This window comes from Salvia miltiorrhiza, chromosome 1 (genome assembly GCF_028751815.1).
Source record: "Salvia miltiorrhiza cultivar Shanhuang (shh) chromosome 1, IMPLAD_Smil_shh, whole genome shotgun sequence".
NCBI classification, from domain to species: Eukaryota; Viridiplantae; Streptophyta; class Magnoliopsida; order Lamiales; family Lamiaceae; genus Salvia; species Salvia miltiorrhiza.
In genome coordinates, this window is record NC_080387.1 from 36,373,624 (window position 1) to 36,390,705 (window position 17,082).

General features: G+C 33.0%; 1 protein-coding gene across 1 annotated transcript; it reads left to right on the forward strand.

Moving 5' to 3' along the window:
- Positions 1–1,033: 1,033 nt before the first annotated feature.
- On the forward strand, positions 1,034–4,378 carry LOC131023070 (uncharacterized). The gene is made up of 8 exons (XM_057952615.1): positions 1,034–1,816; positions 1,878–2,082; positions 2,168–2,258; positions 2,328–2,473; positions 2,558–2,801; positions 2,879–3,166; positions 3,244–3,445; positions 3,516–4,378. Exons 1-8 carry the CDS (start codon positions 1,618–1,620, stop codon positions 4,016–4,018), a joined length of 1,878 nt encoding a protein of 625 aa, XP_057808598.1. The 5' UTR covers positions 1,034–1,617; the 3' UTR covers positions 4,019–4,378.
- Positions 4,379–17,082: the final 12,704 nt, after the last annotated feature.

Consider the following 17,082-nt stretch of genomic DNA (forward strand, 5'->3'; position numbering starts at 1 on the left):
CCTAAATTTTGTTATGTAAGTTTTTAGGATATATTTTGATTAATCTTAGTACCTCAAATTGAAAGAGATATTTTTGAGTCTACATCGAATTAGATTTATTTTAAATATTACAATGAAGTTTTTATGTTAATAATTTTAAAATACTAAATGTAAAAAAAATACTATATGTTGTAATATAGCAATGCCTAGCTATTAATTTTAAACGATGCATTGTACATAAAATATATTGATAAAAAAAATAATTTTATTTTTAATTTATATATATATATAATATATATATATATATTATTTTAAAATTATTATAAATTGGGCCCCCCTGAAACAAAATCCTGGCTACGTCACTGATTATAATTATACAAAAAAGAACCTCACAAAAACTTAAGTACAATCAAATGTACCGTACAATTAGGTTGATTCGCACCCAAATTCTGATCTATATTCTGATCTAAACCCACATCCTGATTTAAATCGTGTAAATGACATTATTCGGTTATACAAATAACATTGCTTATAATTGACACTATTCGGTTATATAAATAACACTGTAACATTTTAAAATGTTATAGTGCCATTTAAAATATTATAGTGTCATTGATAATCTTATAGTGTCAATTACAGGAGGTATCATTTATATTTTTGAATAGTGTCAATTATACACAGTGTCATTTACAATGTTATATGTTATTTATACGCAATGTAATTTGTATAATCGAATAGTGTCATTTACACGATTTAAATCAGAATACGAGTTTAAATTAAGATACAAATTAAAGTTTGAGTGCGGATCAACCCGATTATACTGTATACTTAATTGTACCCAAGTCCACCTGAACGAAATTTATAATGCACATTTGGTCTTTGGGACAGACATGTACAATATAGCTCACTTCAGTCGTCATTTACTTTTTTGATAAAGCAAAATACGAATAGTGGCTGCCATTAATTTCTTCCGTTTAAAAAAGAAGAAACATGAAGAAAAAAAAGAGAGAGAACCTTTGGACCCCTTTACTTAGCTGCAATTCTGCATGCATATAAATTGCCAATTTCACTATCCACAACACACACACACATCAAATTTGATAGTTAAAACAGACACACATGGAGTTCAACGAAATCTCACCCCAGATATTCGCAGCAAACAAGAATTTCTCAATTTATACGCATCTCTACACCCATTTTCCTTCGTAGTTATTGTTTTTGTTACCAATCATAAAATCATTGGTAGAATTAATGGATTCGTGAAGAAGATTATTCTAATTTTCCTTCCCTTTAAAAAAAAAATTTACTTGCAAATTGCGTGAAATCCTTATTTCAATGTGTTGAATTATAATGTATGTTGCATTGAAAAATATAATATGTATGTCACGTTTCAAAAGATACAATTTGGAAAGAAAAGGCTTAGTTTTAATGGAAGACTTCACCAAAAACTGAGCTCTCAACTTCAGTAAAATAAGCAAAGTTCGTTGAGATATGGCAATCTCTACAGCGAAAGTCAGATTGACCTTTTCATATCAAACGCAAAATTAAAAAATTGGAGTATTTTCCTCTGTTTATAGACATAAAAGAAGCATTCACCACTCTCACATTTTGTTTTTGCAGGTCCTAATTCATCCAAAAATGGTGCATTTGTTGCTGTTTTGCTTCTTGTTTGCGGCTGCAGAGGCAGAGCATCTCACATACAAACACCCTCAGCAGCCATTAGACGCAAGAATCAATGATTTGATGAGTCGAATGACACTCGCGGAAAAAATAGGGCAGATGACACAGATTTCAAAAGGAGTAGCATCACCTGAGATCATCAAGAAGCACCACATTGGTAAAACTGTTGAATTTTATTTTTGTGTTAGAGCATGATTTGATAATAATGGCGTTTCTAGGCAGCATCTTGATCACTCCAGGAGGCGAGCCGTCTCCACATGCCTCAGCAGAGGCATGGATGGATATGGCAGACAGTCTTCAAGAGGGCTCCCTCTCTGATCGCCTCGGGATCCCTCTCATCATAGGCGTCGACGCAATTCACGGCCACAACAGCGCCTACAACGCCACCATCTTCCCCCATAATGTTGGCCTTGGAGCTACTAGGTGTGTTCATCAGTTCATGTTCTTGTCTCAAATATGACAAATTTTTTGTAAGAAAATATGTTGCATTGGTGTTGGTTCTTGTCAGGGACCCGCGGCTCGTGGAGAGGATCGGAGCTGTAACTGCTCTCGAAGTTAGGGCTACCGGGATCCCCTACACGTTTGCACCTTGCATCGCGGTATTGATTCAAGAATTAGTCCCTTTTTTCTTGCATACAATTATGTGTAACATGGTGATGGTTTCTTAGGTTTGTCGTGATCCGAGGTGGGGCCGTTGCTACGAGAGCTACAGCGAGGATCACAGGATCGTGCAGGAGATGACCGAGATCATACCTGGTTTGCAGGGCCGCCTGCCAGCTGAGCATCAAAGAAACTTCCCTTACGTGAATGGAAGGTGTGTTTGTGTGTGAAGTTAATTTATGACTAGATTTGAAGATTTTTTCACGCTCTGAGAAGGCGATTTCTTGCTGCTAACTAGGGGTAAGATTGCGGCGTGTGCCAAGCACTTCGTGGGGGATGGAGGAACAATTGATGGGATTGATGAGTACAACACTGTGATAGACTGGGATGGCCTCAGGAGCATCCACATGCCTGCGTATCTCGACTCCATTAGAAAGGGCGTCGCCACAATCATGATCTCGTATTCCAGTTGGAATGGCAAGAAGATGCATACCAACTATGATCTCATCACTGGTTACCTCAAGAACAAGCTCAAGTTCAAAGTAGCTCTCTAAAGCCTAAAGCATCCATCTCTATGTCTATGTGATCATTTCTTGATTGTTGTGTGATGTTGCAATAGGGATTTGTGATCTCAGATTCGGAGGGGCTTGATCGCATCACAACTCCACCGCGTGCTAACTACACCTACTCAGTTGAAGCTTCTATTCATGCAGGAATAGACATGGTGATGGTTCCCTACACGTACCTCGAGTTCATCGAGGAGCTGACTAATCTGGTGAAGAAAGGGGTGATCTCAATGAGCAGGATTGATGATGCTGTTGAGAGGATTCTGAGAGTCAAGTTCATCATGGGCCTATTTGAGCAGCCATTGTCTGATCGTTCGATGTTGAGGCATCTAGGAAGCCAGGTTGTGACATAAATGTGTAGGATTTTGAGTTTGCTGACGGAGTTTTAGAACTGAATCGGAATGTTGAATCCGTGCAGGAGCACAGACAGCTAGCTCGAGAAGCTGTGAGGAAATCACTAGTGCTGTTGAAGAATGGTAAGGATGGAAGCAGGCCTCTGCTTCCTCTGCCAAGGAGAGCACGGAAGGTGCTCGTTGCAGGCAGCCACGCAGACGACATTGGGAGGCAATGTGGAGGGTGGACTATGGATTGGCAAGGCCAATCTGGTAGCATCATAGCAGGTACTTGTACATTGATAAAAATCTTGAGTCAAAAAATGTGTGTGTGTGTTTTAAGGCCTTTTTTTGTTAGGTACCACCATTTTGGGTGGTGTGAGGGATGCTGTGGACCAAGAAACTGAAGTTGTATACATAGAGAATCCGGAGAAGGCGGTTGTTGCCTCGTCTAACTTCTCCGTGGCGATAGTGGTAGTGGGGGAGGAGCCTTATGCAGAATACGAGGGCGATAACAAGGAGTTGAGGCTGAGCGAGGGGTGTTATAGGACGATCTCTAACGTGTGTGGGGCTGTGAAGTGTGTAGTGGTGGTTGTGTTGGGTCGGCCCGTTGTGATGGAGCCGTTTGTCGAAGAGATGGATGCGTTGGTGGCTGCTTGGCTCCCAGGGAGTGAGGCTGGGGGTGTGGCTGATGTTCTGTTTGGTGAGTATGGTTTTAGTGGCAAGTTGCCGCGTACTTGGTTCAGGCGGGTCGAGCAGCTGCCAATGAACGAGGGCGACTCGGATTATGATCCGTTGTTCGCGCTCGGATTCGGGCTCACAACCGTGCCGAGTGGTGGAGTTGGAGTGGCAGCAGAGTGAATGCATTTGTGTTTTGATGTTGTGTGGCTTAGGCTTCTTATTTTTGTGTTTGGTATGTGTAATTAAATTTGTTGCACTATAGTAGTAGTGTGACAATGTTGCATCTCTACTTTTTATGAAGAGAGCAACTAAGAAGTTGCTGCACAGCTCTAGTGTTGGCCTTGATCATTCTATGTGCTGCTACAATTATCAGCACTTCGTCTCTCTCTCTTTCTCAAGAAAATTGTGAATTCCATGGGTCAAAAGAGGCATATATTTGAAGGCTCGAAATTTGTTGGGCCGGGCCGACCCAAATCAAAGTGCCAATTGGGCTAACTCGTCCCACTCCTCAATGTCTATGCATAAAGTTTTTTTTTTTTTAACGCTAGTATTATTAATTTTAAGTGCAATTAGGGATGTCAATCATGTCCGAAACTCGTGGGTTGACCCGATTGATCCACCAATCCGAGAGAGTTAAAATTAAAAAAATTCAGCCCGATAAAAATTGCAATCCGATTAGCCCGTAACCGAATAGCCCGGCACCTGATAGGGTCTGCCTGAAACTAACCCGAAACCCTATAGGACCGACCCGAAAATAATGTGTTCGCTTGATTATATGAAAATTTTCTCGTTATTTGATTTTCAACTTCATTACTTTGCTGATGAAAATTAGTATAATAAGATAATTTTTCCAAAAGTTTATAAATATATTTTGATTCAATATTAGAAAGTTATATTGATTATTTCACTTCTCTGTATTTTTAATCCAATACATAACATAAAATAGTTAGATGTAAAAATTAAATATATATATATATATATATATATATACTTTTTAATAAAAATATTATATCTCTAAAACTTGCAAATTAGTTATTATGTAAGTCGATGTTGAAATGTTATCTATTTATACGTGTATTTATTTATTACATATATATATATATAATATTGTCAAAAGAAATATATTAATGATTTTTTTTTAAATATATTTTTGAGTCCGACTAGTCCGATGGGTTAGCCCGAAACCCGAATATTTAGGGTTAGGGTTGTAAATTTCTAATTCAATTTTTTTTCCAACAAGCTCTCATCTGAATAACTCATAATCTTATAGGACTATCCCGAAACTCGATGAATTGGCCGGATTGACATCCCTAAGTGCAATGATAGAGGAAGCGTTGTTGATTTTATACGATAATGTCACGTTGCTATATAAATTCTACATCAGAATAGGTAAAATCTTTTGTACGCGAGTCTTCACCATGTGAACTTCCACACACTCTTTAATAGGATATTTCAAAGTTTTTTTTATTAGTTTGTCACATTCACATATCTAATTTGATCCTATTTAGTTATATTAGATAAATGGCATTTTTACTGATAACAAATTATACTTTTATTAAATAATTTACTCTATTATCATACGGGGCAACAACAGGCCAAGTTAGGTCGATATATAAGGCAGCAGATCATACCCATGAACCTCTATGAAACAATACTATATAATCGGTTTTATAAAATCTCAATCAAATAAAGTGCTACTGAAAGTATGTAATTCAAATATGCAGTTATAAGCGCTAGAAGGTTAGGTGGCATACCAGCGGAGGTAGGTGTACAAGTGGAAGTTAAATATCAACAAAATTTTCAACCAATTAATAATGTCAATCAACGTCCCCAAAAAAAAAAAATATGTCAATGGATAACGCTTCCAAGTAATCTGCACCTAAGATTATCCGATTAGGTATTTGCCTAATTTAATCAAGGCACGCAATAAATAAATGATAAGAAATAGAAAAGTCACAAATCTAGAATTGTTACTTTGTTCGACCTTATTAATTATCAATCGGAAATGACGTTTGGACACCAGGTGTCAACGCCTGGTAAAAAATCGGTTTTTTTGGGGTTTAGGGAGTGGACCGGTTTTTAGAGGTTTATTGTTTTACTGTTTTAGCCCTTGATTTTTTCCATGTATATTATATACGGAATTAGTGTTTCTTGTTAAAACCGGCCATTTTATTTCCTTTTTTTTCGGCTATTATATTTCCTTTCTTTTCGCATTTTTTGTTTGCTTTCGTTCCTCCATTTTGTTTTCTTTATTTTCGAATTTGTTTTTATTTTATTTGTTTTTAAATTTTATTATTGATTTGTTACCAATAATTTAGTGTTTCTTGTTAAAATAATCCTAGATTTATTTTCAGATATTTTTTTTTTCTAAATTAAGTATTATTTATTTTTTTAGAAAATTTTTATTTATTTGTTTTTTCTTAATTTGTTTCAACTAATTTTGTGTTTCTCCTAAAAATAATACTAGACTTGTTTTCGGATATTATTTTTAAATTTTTTCGATTTTTTTTAAAATAAGTATTATTTATTTTTATGTAATATTAAATTCTGTTATTTTTTCAGATATTTATTTTGCTAAAATTTTGTTATTTTTATTTGTTTCCACTAATTTAGAGATTATCCTAAAATAATCCTAGTTTTATTTCCACATTTAATTTATTTTCCAAATGTAATCCCAGATTTGATTCCACTAATTTAGGATTCTCATAAAATAATCCTAGATTTATTTCCACATTTAATTTATTTTTTGAATTTTAATCTCAGATTTGATTCCACTAATTTAGGGATTCTCCTAAAATAATCCTAGTTTTGTTTTCATTTATATTATGTTTTTCGAATATTTTTAAAAAAATCGAAGATGATTTTAAAAAATAAAAACCGAAATAACAAGAAAAAGGGTTTTCGAATATTTAAAAAAAATCGAAGATGATTTTTAAAAATAAAAACCGAAATAACAAGAAAAAGGTGCTTTGAGGGATTTGAACCTAAGCCCTCAATAATATGTGAGTGATACTTTGCAACCTTGTCTGGTAGTGGCAACCGCATCAGTTTATCGTTCGAAATAATAATAAACTGAATCAAACAAAGGGACATCATTCGAAAAAATAAAAAACATATACTTGGATTAAATATATTATAATAATGCAATAAACGTGATATAACAATACGAAATAAAGTTTAATGTATTAATTGAAATAAATTAGTGAACTTGAAAAAAAAGAAATTGTGAATACGTTGGGATATTGTCGGAAAAGTTTATAACATATAATTGAAGACAATGCATTGTAATATAGTATTGATGTCGATTTGATAATAAGATAATGAACTACTATAGTGTAAATAATGATGTCGAAATAATTATACTCAATGAAATAAAGTTGAACTAATTGATTGAATTAGATTAGTTACATTTTTTGAAAATAAAGTGATTCATATGATGAGAAATAGATCGAAAAAATAAATAACATATACTTTATTAAATGTGATATAATAATTAGAAAATGAACTACTACAGTGTGAGTAATGATAAGAAAATTTAAAAAAAATGAATGAAACAATTGGATTTTGCTTGTAAAAGTATGTTAACATATACTTTGTTTGAATATATTATAATAAAGTATTGTAATCGATATGATAATAACTAAATGAACCACCATTATGTTATTAACGAAGTCGAAATAATTATACTCAATGAAATAAAGTTAATAAATTATTTAAAATTAATTAGTGAATTTAAAAATAAAGTTGGGCACACGGAGGGAAAGCAGGGTCCGAGTCATGAGAGCAATTCATCGTTTGATGATAGCTATTCATCGTTTGATGACGACTCAGACTCAGATGATGGCGATGCTTGCTCGCATGTCACCGAATTCCATACATGTGGATGTGGGTACTCCAAGGACAAACCCATCAATATTGATTGATGGGTTTTATCGACTAAGAGGGTGTTTGGCTAAGCTTATTTTAAAGAGCTTAAAAGCTCTTTGAGCTTATAAGATATTTCAAGAGTTTATAAGATATAATTTTTAAGAGCTTATAAGCTATCAAAGTGTTTGGATAATTGAACTTATAAGCTAGAGAGAAAATTGAAGAAAAATGAACTTGAATGATTTATGATGAAAATAATAAGTTATAGTTGAAAAATATTTGTAAAAAGATTATTGCATATGAGATTATAAAAAAATAAGTTGGGGTAGAAGAACTTATTTTTTGAGGAGCTTATAATTTCTTGGAACTTATTTTGGGAGCTTATAAACTGTTTAGCAGCTTATTTTGCCAAACACTTTAAAAGAGCTTATAAGCTCAGCCAAACACCCTCGAAGTAGTAGTATGTTTTTAGTTAGCATCTTAACATTGTTTTGGACTAATGCGTTTGGTTGTCTTTTTGCAATTATTAGGACTCTAATATTTGTGTAATTAATTCCACCCAACTGAATCCGTATATGACTAATGTTGTATGGTGAATGCGACACTTTTAATTTGTTAATATATTAAATATTATTTTGGTTATCTATTTTTTATTGCAGGTGTGCCTTTCTTAATATGCACTATATATATGTTTGTGATAAAAATAACTGATTAAATTGTATATGTATAAGGGGCTGAAAATTAGGGCTGGCAATTTTCGACACGACACGAATATACGATACGAAATCGCACGAAATTAATGAATTAGTAACACGCACGATAAGGTTCGGGTCGACCTGATAAGGACCTGATAATTTCGGGTCGGGTTCGGGTTGGGTTGGGTTCAGTTCGGGTAACCCAATAGTAATATTATTATTTTTATTAAATATTTATTTTAATTTTTAAATTTTCGATTTCTTAGTTTAGGCCTTACTATTGCCTTAGGGTTTCATTCATTTCCCATTTCAATCTATTCCCATCCCAGCCGCCGCACTGCCCCGCCCGCACCCACCCTTCGTCCCTTCCATTCTTCCAACTCCCAGTCTCCCACCGTCGACGACTCGACGTCGACTCTCACAGCCACATCGATGACGACGGCCCGGCGCAGCCCCTCTTCGAGTCGCCGCCCCTCTCCCAGAGTTCCAATCGCTTCTCTCACCGGCGACGTCTTCGCAAGCCTGCTGAAGAAGTCCACGCCACCGCTGCCGGTTTTCTGGAGTCGATTCGCCGCCAGCATTCGCAGTAGTTCCAGTCCTCTTCGAGTCGCCGCCCCTCTCCCAGAGTTCCAGTCGCTCCCACTGTCGAATCTCACGGCCACGTAGGCGGCGCGGCGCGGTCCCTCTTCGTCGCCACCCCTCCCGGCTCCCTTGGATTATGTTGGATTTGTTAAGCTCACTTGGATTATGTTGTAGTTATATATGAGAGGGATTGACGACTCTTGGTTGATGCATTGTTATTTTCATTTGAGCTTATTATATTTTGTTAAGCTTATTGGTTTAATACTTTATATTGATATCGTGTCGTTATCGGGTCGTGTCAACCCGATTCAAATCGGGTTGTTATCGGGTTCGTGTCGGGTTCGGGTTGGGTTCGGGTTTAGGTGTATCAGGTTGGGTTCGGGTTGGGTTTTAGCATTCCCTTATCAGGTCGGGTTCGGGTTTGGCCTTATCAGGTCGGGTTGATATCATGTCGACCCGATAGCAATCCGACCCGCACGATTTGCCAGCCCTACTGAAAATATGCACATTTAAAAAAAAAAAATTAAACGCACACTATGTGTTAATATATTAACTATGGGTTCAAGTTATGTGTTGAAATAAGTTTTAAAAAAAATTACATGGGTTCAAGTAAAAAAAAAACTCATGTTAAAAAAAGGTTAATAAGAATCGAACCTCTGAGCAACATCTTAGAGCATTCGCATTGGGACCTCCTTGATAGCCTACTTGATAGTGTTTGTGTTATTGAGTAGGTAGTGCTGCATTGGGGTTCCTTGATAGCCTACTTGATAATATTAGTTTTGATTTTATGTTTTTCATTTAAATTTTATTGCATAATTTAAATTGCATATTTAAATACTGGATTAAACATGAAATTTAAAATTACTTAAAACATAAAAAAAATACATAAAAATTTAAAAACACCAAAAAAAAATATAAAAATTTAAAAAACCTAAAACATCATTAAAATCACATAATTAAAAGCCTAGGATAGACCACGACGCCTGAGCACATCGGCGACCATGGACGCGTGCAATGCACGTTGTGCGTCCGTCATGTGCGTCGTATCCGTGTTCAGGAGCTGCATATCGAGCTCCCTCTCCCGGATATCGTTCATCCGCTGGTACTGGGCGGTGAATGCCCTCATCTGCGCGTCGTTCCTATCCAACCTCTCCACAATTTCTGGTGGAGGATCCGAGCTCGTATGCGACGCTGCTGCCTTCCCTTTCGCCGCCGCCTTCGCCGCCTTGTTGCCAATGGGCCGGGCAGAAGAGATCTCCTCGCCCGACGCCGAGGTGGTGAAGCCGCCCTCCTCCGTAGTCTTTGTCCTCTTGGAGGCATGCACGTCTCCAAGGAGGTACATCGACTTGAACTTGGGATTGTTCCGGAGAACTCTCCACGCGTTCCAGAAATTGAAGGAGGCCCTGTGTGGGCTTCGAGCCTTGAAGATGGTTTGGGCCTTTTCACGAATCATATCATCCGAATGACCGGACGGCCAATTGTTGCGCGTCTCCACCCAAACAGCTTCCCAGAGACGCACATCCGCGCTCACCTGGGACCAGTGGCCTTGAAGTTGCTTGATCTTAAGGTCGACGCCGAGGATGGGGTTCACACGTTCGCGGATCCGGCCCCAATATGCCTCTCCCTTCTGATCCGTCCCACGGATCGAGTCGTTGGTCTCCTCCGCCCAAATTTGGACGATGAGATCCGTATGCTCGGGAGCATACGTATGACGGTACCTAGCGGCCTTGTCGTGCTTGATTTTGGTGGCCATTTCCTTCCCCCGGTCGCCTTTCTTTGGTGGGGAGACACTCTGCTGAGCACTGACCGGTTCCTCCTCGGGCGGGCTCTCCTCCAAGTTGATTCCTCCTATATCAGGATGATAATCGGAGGAGAGATCGGGGCACCAATTTGGATCGTAGAAAGAGTTGTGTGGATCCATGACGGAGAAAATTGTAGGAGAAGAAGAGGTGTGAAGAGAAGAAGGAAGAAGGAAGAAGGAGAAGAGGTGTGAAGAGAAGAAGGAAGAAGGTGGGGTGTTTTAAAGAATAGAAGAAGGAGAAAAAAAAAATAAAAAAAATAATAATGAAAACGGTCGGTCAAAGGTGCGGAAACCGAGGAGCTGCAGTCAAAATTCGAATATAATTCGAATTTTCGAATTTTTTTTTTTAAATTGGGCGCGTGCATTGCACGCGCCATCTCCTCCGCCCATTCGAGGATACTCGATAACTCGAGGAGTCCTCGAGGAGCTCCACGCCGCATCGCCCTCCTCGACGCCCTCCCTCTCCTCGAGGAGCTCCTCGAGTACCCGCGATGTGGGTGCTCTTATGTATATAATACTTTGCCACCTTGCCCGACAGTGGCAACCACATTAATTTAAGATTGGAAATCAAGTTATGTGTTGAAATCAAAAAATAGGTTGAGAAAAAAATAAATAAATAAAAAATCACCCTCTTAAGGGACATGGGGAAATCGAGCCTCTGACCTTCATATATTTTGTAAATGATATTTTGCCACCTTGCCCAGCAGTGGCAGCCGCTTTAAGTCATGGTTGGAAATCAAGTTATTTTTCTCATGGCGTGTACTTATGTTGTAATTATTATTATTATTAAACACAAACATTATTATTATTATTATTATTATTATTATTATTATTATTATTATTATTATTATTATTATTATTATTATTATTATTATTATTATTATTATATTAAACACTAACATTATTATTATTATTATTAAACACATACATTATTATTTTTTTATTATTATTATTATGCATTTATATTATATTCAATGATAAAAAACAAATTTACAATGTTTATAAGATTTATCTATGAACTAGATTTACAAGGTTTATATAGTTTCCGCGCAACCTTCCTACGTATTTTTTTTTTCCATTCTTTCAAAATCACTAATTCTATAAACTTTATTTCATTACGTATACTTTATTTTTTAGAGGATTCGTCATTTGTGGTTGGAAATTAACTTAAGTTTATTATTATTATTATTATTATTATTATTATTATTATTATTATTATTATTATTATATTCACTTACTAACATCAATTAATTAATAATGATAAAAAACAAATTTTCAATGTTTATAAGATTTATCTATGAACTAGAGTTATAAGGTTTATATAGTTTTCCGCGCAACCTCCCTACGCATTTTTTTTCATTCTTTCAAAATCACTAATTCTATAAACTTTATTTCATTGCGTATACTTTATTTTTTAGAGGATTCACCATTTGTGGTTGGAAATTAACTTATTATTATTATTATGATTATTATTATCATTATTATTATTATTATTATTACTATTATTATTATTATTATTATTATTATTATTATTATTATTATTATTATTATTATTATTATTATTATTATTATTATTATTATTATTATTATATTCACTTACTAACATCAATTAATTAATAATGATAAAAAAAACAAATTTACAATGTTTATAAGATTTATCTATGAACTAGATTTATAAGGTTTATATAGTTTTCCGCGCAACCTCCCTACGTATTTTTTTTTTCATTATTTCAAAATGTTATACAAAATTGGATCACACTTTTTAACAAACATCTGACGTACATTCAAGCTCTTAAATTTAATAAAATTACTTAAGAATTTTTTTTTAACCAACTTATTTAAGGATTTTAAATTTAAGCAAACAATAGAAAGATTACTTAATTATTTACAAGTATTAATATTACTTACTTATTAACGAAAAAAAAATCATAATTTTGGAAAAAAATAAAAATAAAATATAAATAACAGAAATTTCGGAAAACAAAATATGTGTGGAAAAAAATTAATATTATTTTACGAGAATCTCTAAAATAGTGGATTCAAATATATGATTATTTCGTGGAGAATGAGAATATCTATATTAGTGGAAACAAATCTATGATTATTTTTAGAAGAATCCCCAAATTATTGGAAATAAATAAATATAACATAATTTCCAAATAAATAAAAAACTCGAATAAAAACTAAAATAATTTTCAAATATAAAAAATGTGATAACAGAATTTCCTAAAAAAAATATAAATAATCTTTTAAAAAATAAATAATATTAATTTCGAAAAAACCAATAGCTACAAACAAATCTAGGATTTTTTTTAACAAAAAACCATGAATTATTGGTAACAAATCAATAATAAAATTTTAAAAGTAATAAATTAAACAATTTTTGTAATAAATAATCATATAAACCTCAAATATATGGTTTACATAATTTTCAAAACTAAATAACCGAAAAATAAGGAAAAAACAAAAAACAAAAAAAGCAGGAAACAAAAATAACGTAAAAAAAAGGAAACAAAAAACCCCAAAAAAAAGGAAACAAAAAAAAACGAAAATTCATTAAATAATATGAGCGGTTAATTAGTAAATACAAAAATCCCTCTAAACCAGCCCATTTGGGTTAAATACAAAAAAGCCGGTTTTATGCAGGTCCAGGATACCAGGTGTCCAAATATCACTACCCATTATCAATTTCTGTGTATGACGTGGTCACGTGGGTTATCTATTTAATAATTTAGCTATAAATTTATGTAGGGGACCAACATAATTTCCAACTTAACTTTCACGGTTTCACTTTCACCCCCCCTCAAAAACATCTTAACTTTCACCCAATATATGTAGCATCACTTAAGTTAAGCTCTCCAAAGTAATATGTCCAATCCCACTTAATAATTAACAGAATAGCATATGTTCATTCCTTTTCACAATTTCCTCGTCAAGTGGAAATTGATTTCACTTAATAAAATTTTAGTTATTACCGACGAAAAGATTTTTTTTTTTTTTTTTAAGTACATTAGTGTATAATCCATCGAAATTAGATGGGAAATCACTTTTATTGGGATTTAAATTATTTATTTTATATTATTTTTATGTAATAAAATTATATTTATATAAATTAATTTTTTAATTAATTTAATTTGATATAATAGAATTCAAATTATATTAATCTCAACCACTTAATTACATCAATTAAATATTAATAAAAATTAGCCTTTCTTGAGATAATAGAAATATCTTTTATATAAGTTTTTATCGATGAAGTTTTATAAAATGTCGACGTGGAACTGCAAAAAAATATGTAAATTTGATGGAGATTTTGATGTGTGACATTTGTTGTTACTTGTACATATACAATATTTATTAATTTTATATATTTTTTTACATTGACAGATAAAGAATAATTTAAGATCACATCTGTCATCTGAACATCATCTTATTTGAACCCTGTAACACAATATCATCATCTAGAGCTTCAAATACGATATCTGACTTTTTAATGTCGGACTTGTGAGCATCATCTGGTCTGAACCTCGAAATATTATATATAACTTTTATGCGTCAAATTTTTTATCTTAAAATATCATAACTGGCTTTTGAACATCATTTTATTCGGAACTTGAAAAATCATAGCTAACTTGTGAGATTATATTATTTGGAGCTTGTAAGACTAAACATAATTTCATATGGAGCTTGACATGTCATGATAGACTTTTGTGCATCTTCTCATATGGAGCTTGAAATATTATATTTGACTTATAACTATAAGCATCATCTTGTCTATAACTTCAAAGAGTATAATTAATTTATGAGCATCATCTCATTTGAAGTTCGAAAGACTGAGGATCATATCGTCTGAAACTTGAGAAAATTGATGTGGAATTAAAATCATATCTATATGTATAGTATTTCAATTGGTAAGTTTTCATAAAAAAAATCAATAAGGAATTCAAAATTTATTTTTTTAAAAAAATGTACAAAATATCTTATTTTATGGCAAAATTAAATTGAAGAAATAATTTATTTAATCGTAATTATTTATTTTTCTAAAATCAATACAATTCAAATTCTATTAATTTCAATCACTCCACCAATTAAATGTGGGTTTTTGGTTTGAAGAGTAAGAGTATCCTTTTATATAAATTTTACTTCATTGAAATCTCTTAAAAAAACAATGTGGAATGAGATGATTTAGATAAATAAGAATGAATAAATATGAAGATGCTTGGAGTGTTAAGATAAATAAAAATGCAAAAATATGATGATGCCATATATGATTATTACATTGCCCTACTATAAAATGGTGGTGATGATGACGACGACAACAACGGCAACAGTGGCGGCGATGATGATAATGATGATGATGATGATGATGATGATGATGATTATTATTATTATTATTATTATTATTATTATTATTCAATAAACTGAAAGTAACGATTAAAGAAAATAGATGATCACGCTCAACAATAAAAATTCATATGTACAAATTGCATCACAAGAAAATTAATAATGAGGTGTAATATGTGTGACAGCTCTGATAATGACACATATACTACTGACCAAAGATGATCAACTTGATGTAAAAACATTAATATAAATAAAATAAATAACAAAATATTAGAAAATAGAGAAAATTCTATGTAAGCATATCGAATAATGTTTGAACTAGTTTGCAATTTATAATTAAACTCGTACATGTCTTAAATACAATTTTAAAATAATGATTTTACAACTTGTTCTCGTCCTGAACCCATATCGATCATGTCTTATTTCTTACTATTTCACTATAATATTTGTTAAGCAAAATACACTCCTACAAATATTTCCACACAAACCTCAACCTTAATTAATAATTAATAATTATCATTAAATATAAATTCACATTTTTTGGAACAATCGACGAATACCCAAAGATTAAAATATGCTCATGCAATTGCTTCTATTTATTTCTCCAAGAAGTAAAATCCATTGACCATGATATCCAAGTGGTATATGATAGAGAAAAATACGTGAAAGCTTATGGTACATATTTTAATCTTTCGGTACTCGTCGATTGTTCTCAAAAAATGCGAATTTATATTTAATGATAGTTGTTAATTATTAATTAAGGTTGAGGTTTACGTAGAAATATTTGTAGCAATGTATTTTGCTTAACAAATATTATAGTGAAACAAGAAATAAAGAAAATTAAAAAATATTTAACGTTGTTAAGTATCCGTCAAAAACAGGGGGGTTTTGCACTCTATATGAGATGTTGAGGGGCTAACAACTCACAATTAAGAGATAGGGAAGTAAATGTGTTAGGGAGTTGTGTGATAAGGGGCTATTTGCTACTTCTTCCTAAATAGTATAAGTACGAGATTAGACTTTTTTTTGTCTCAAATAACTTAAATCTTATTATTGTTTTAAATGAATAGTACAAATTCAATATATCATTTTGTCTCTAAATTAGTGAAATCTAATAGAAAATCAACATGTATCATTTTATTTAGATTTTCAATTCACGAATTCTATTGAAAAACTATTATAGTTGTACGAAATTTATCATTTTTATATAGATTTTTGAATTGGTGAAGTCTCATGAAAAATCAATATGATATTTAAAATGAAATTGACCGAATGGTGTTGTGTTTGTCATTATAATATTGTAAATACATATCTAATCACGTCTACTTTAGAAAAAATATTTTATATTTTAAAAAGACATATGTATTTGTAGTACTAAAATGAAAGGTTAAGTACCAATTTTCCCCCCAATGTTGACACCCCTATCGCCATTAACACCCTAACATCAGGGTTGACGCTGTTTACTACCTCAACGTATCAAAACTGAAGCAAATCAACCCCCCCCCCCCCGTATTTTAACGGCCGCCCAAGACGCAGCTCTAACGGGGTTAAGCACCGTTAAAATGCAGGGGACGATTTGCTTCACTTTTGACGTGTTGAGGTAGTAAACAACGTCAAACATGATGTTAGGGTGTTAAAGGTGATAGAGATATCAACGTTGGGGGGGAATTGGTACTTAACCCTAAAATGAATGAAAGCAATGAAAAACATAAAAAGGAAAGAATATATGTAAATAAAGAATTAAATAAATAATAATAATAATAATAATAATAATAATAATAATAATAATAATAATAATAATAATAATAATAATAATAAATTATTTTATCATCATATAGGTTAACCTATTTCAATTTCGACAAACCTAATATCTATAATTCTTTTTTTTTATTACAGAGTTTATAGTGTAAATACAAATTTCTTGAATCTTATATAAACAAACATATTTTGGTGAT

Coding starts and splice junctions, on each gene's coding strand:
- LOC131023070 (XM_057952615.1), top strand. CDS start 1,618: ATGGTGCATTTGTTGCTGTTTTGCTTCTTGTTTGCGGCTGCAGAGGCA. Junction 1,817..1,877: donor CATCAAGAAGCACCACATTG/GTAAAACTGTTG, acceptor TGGCGTTTCTAG/GCAGCATCTTGATCACTCCA. Junction 3,446..3,515: donor ATCTGGTAGCATCATAGCAG/GTACTTGTACAT, acceptor TTTTTTTGTTAG/GTACCACCATTTTGGGTGGT.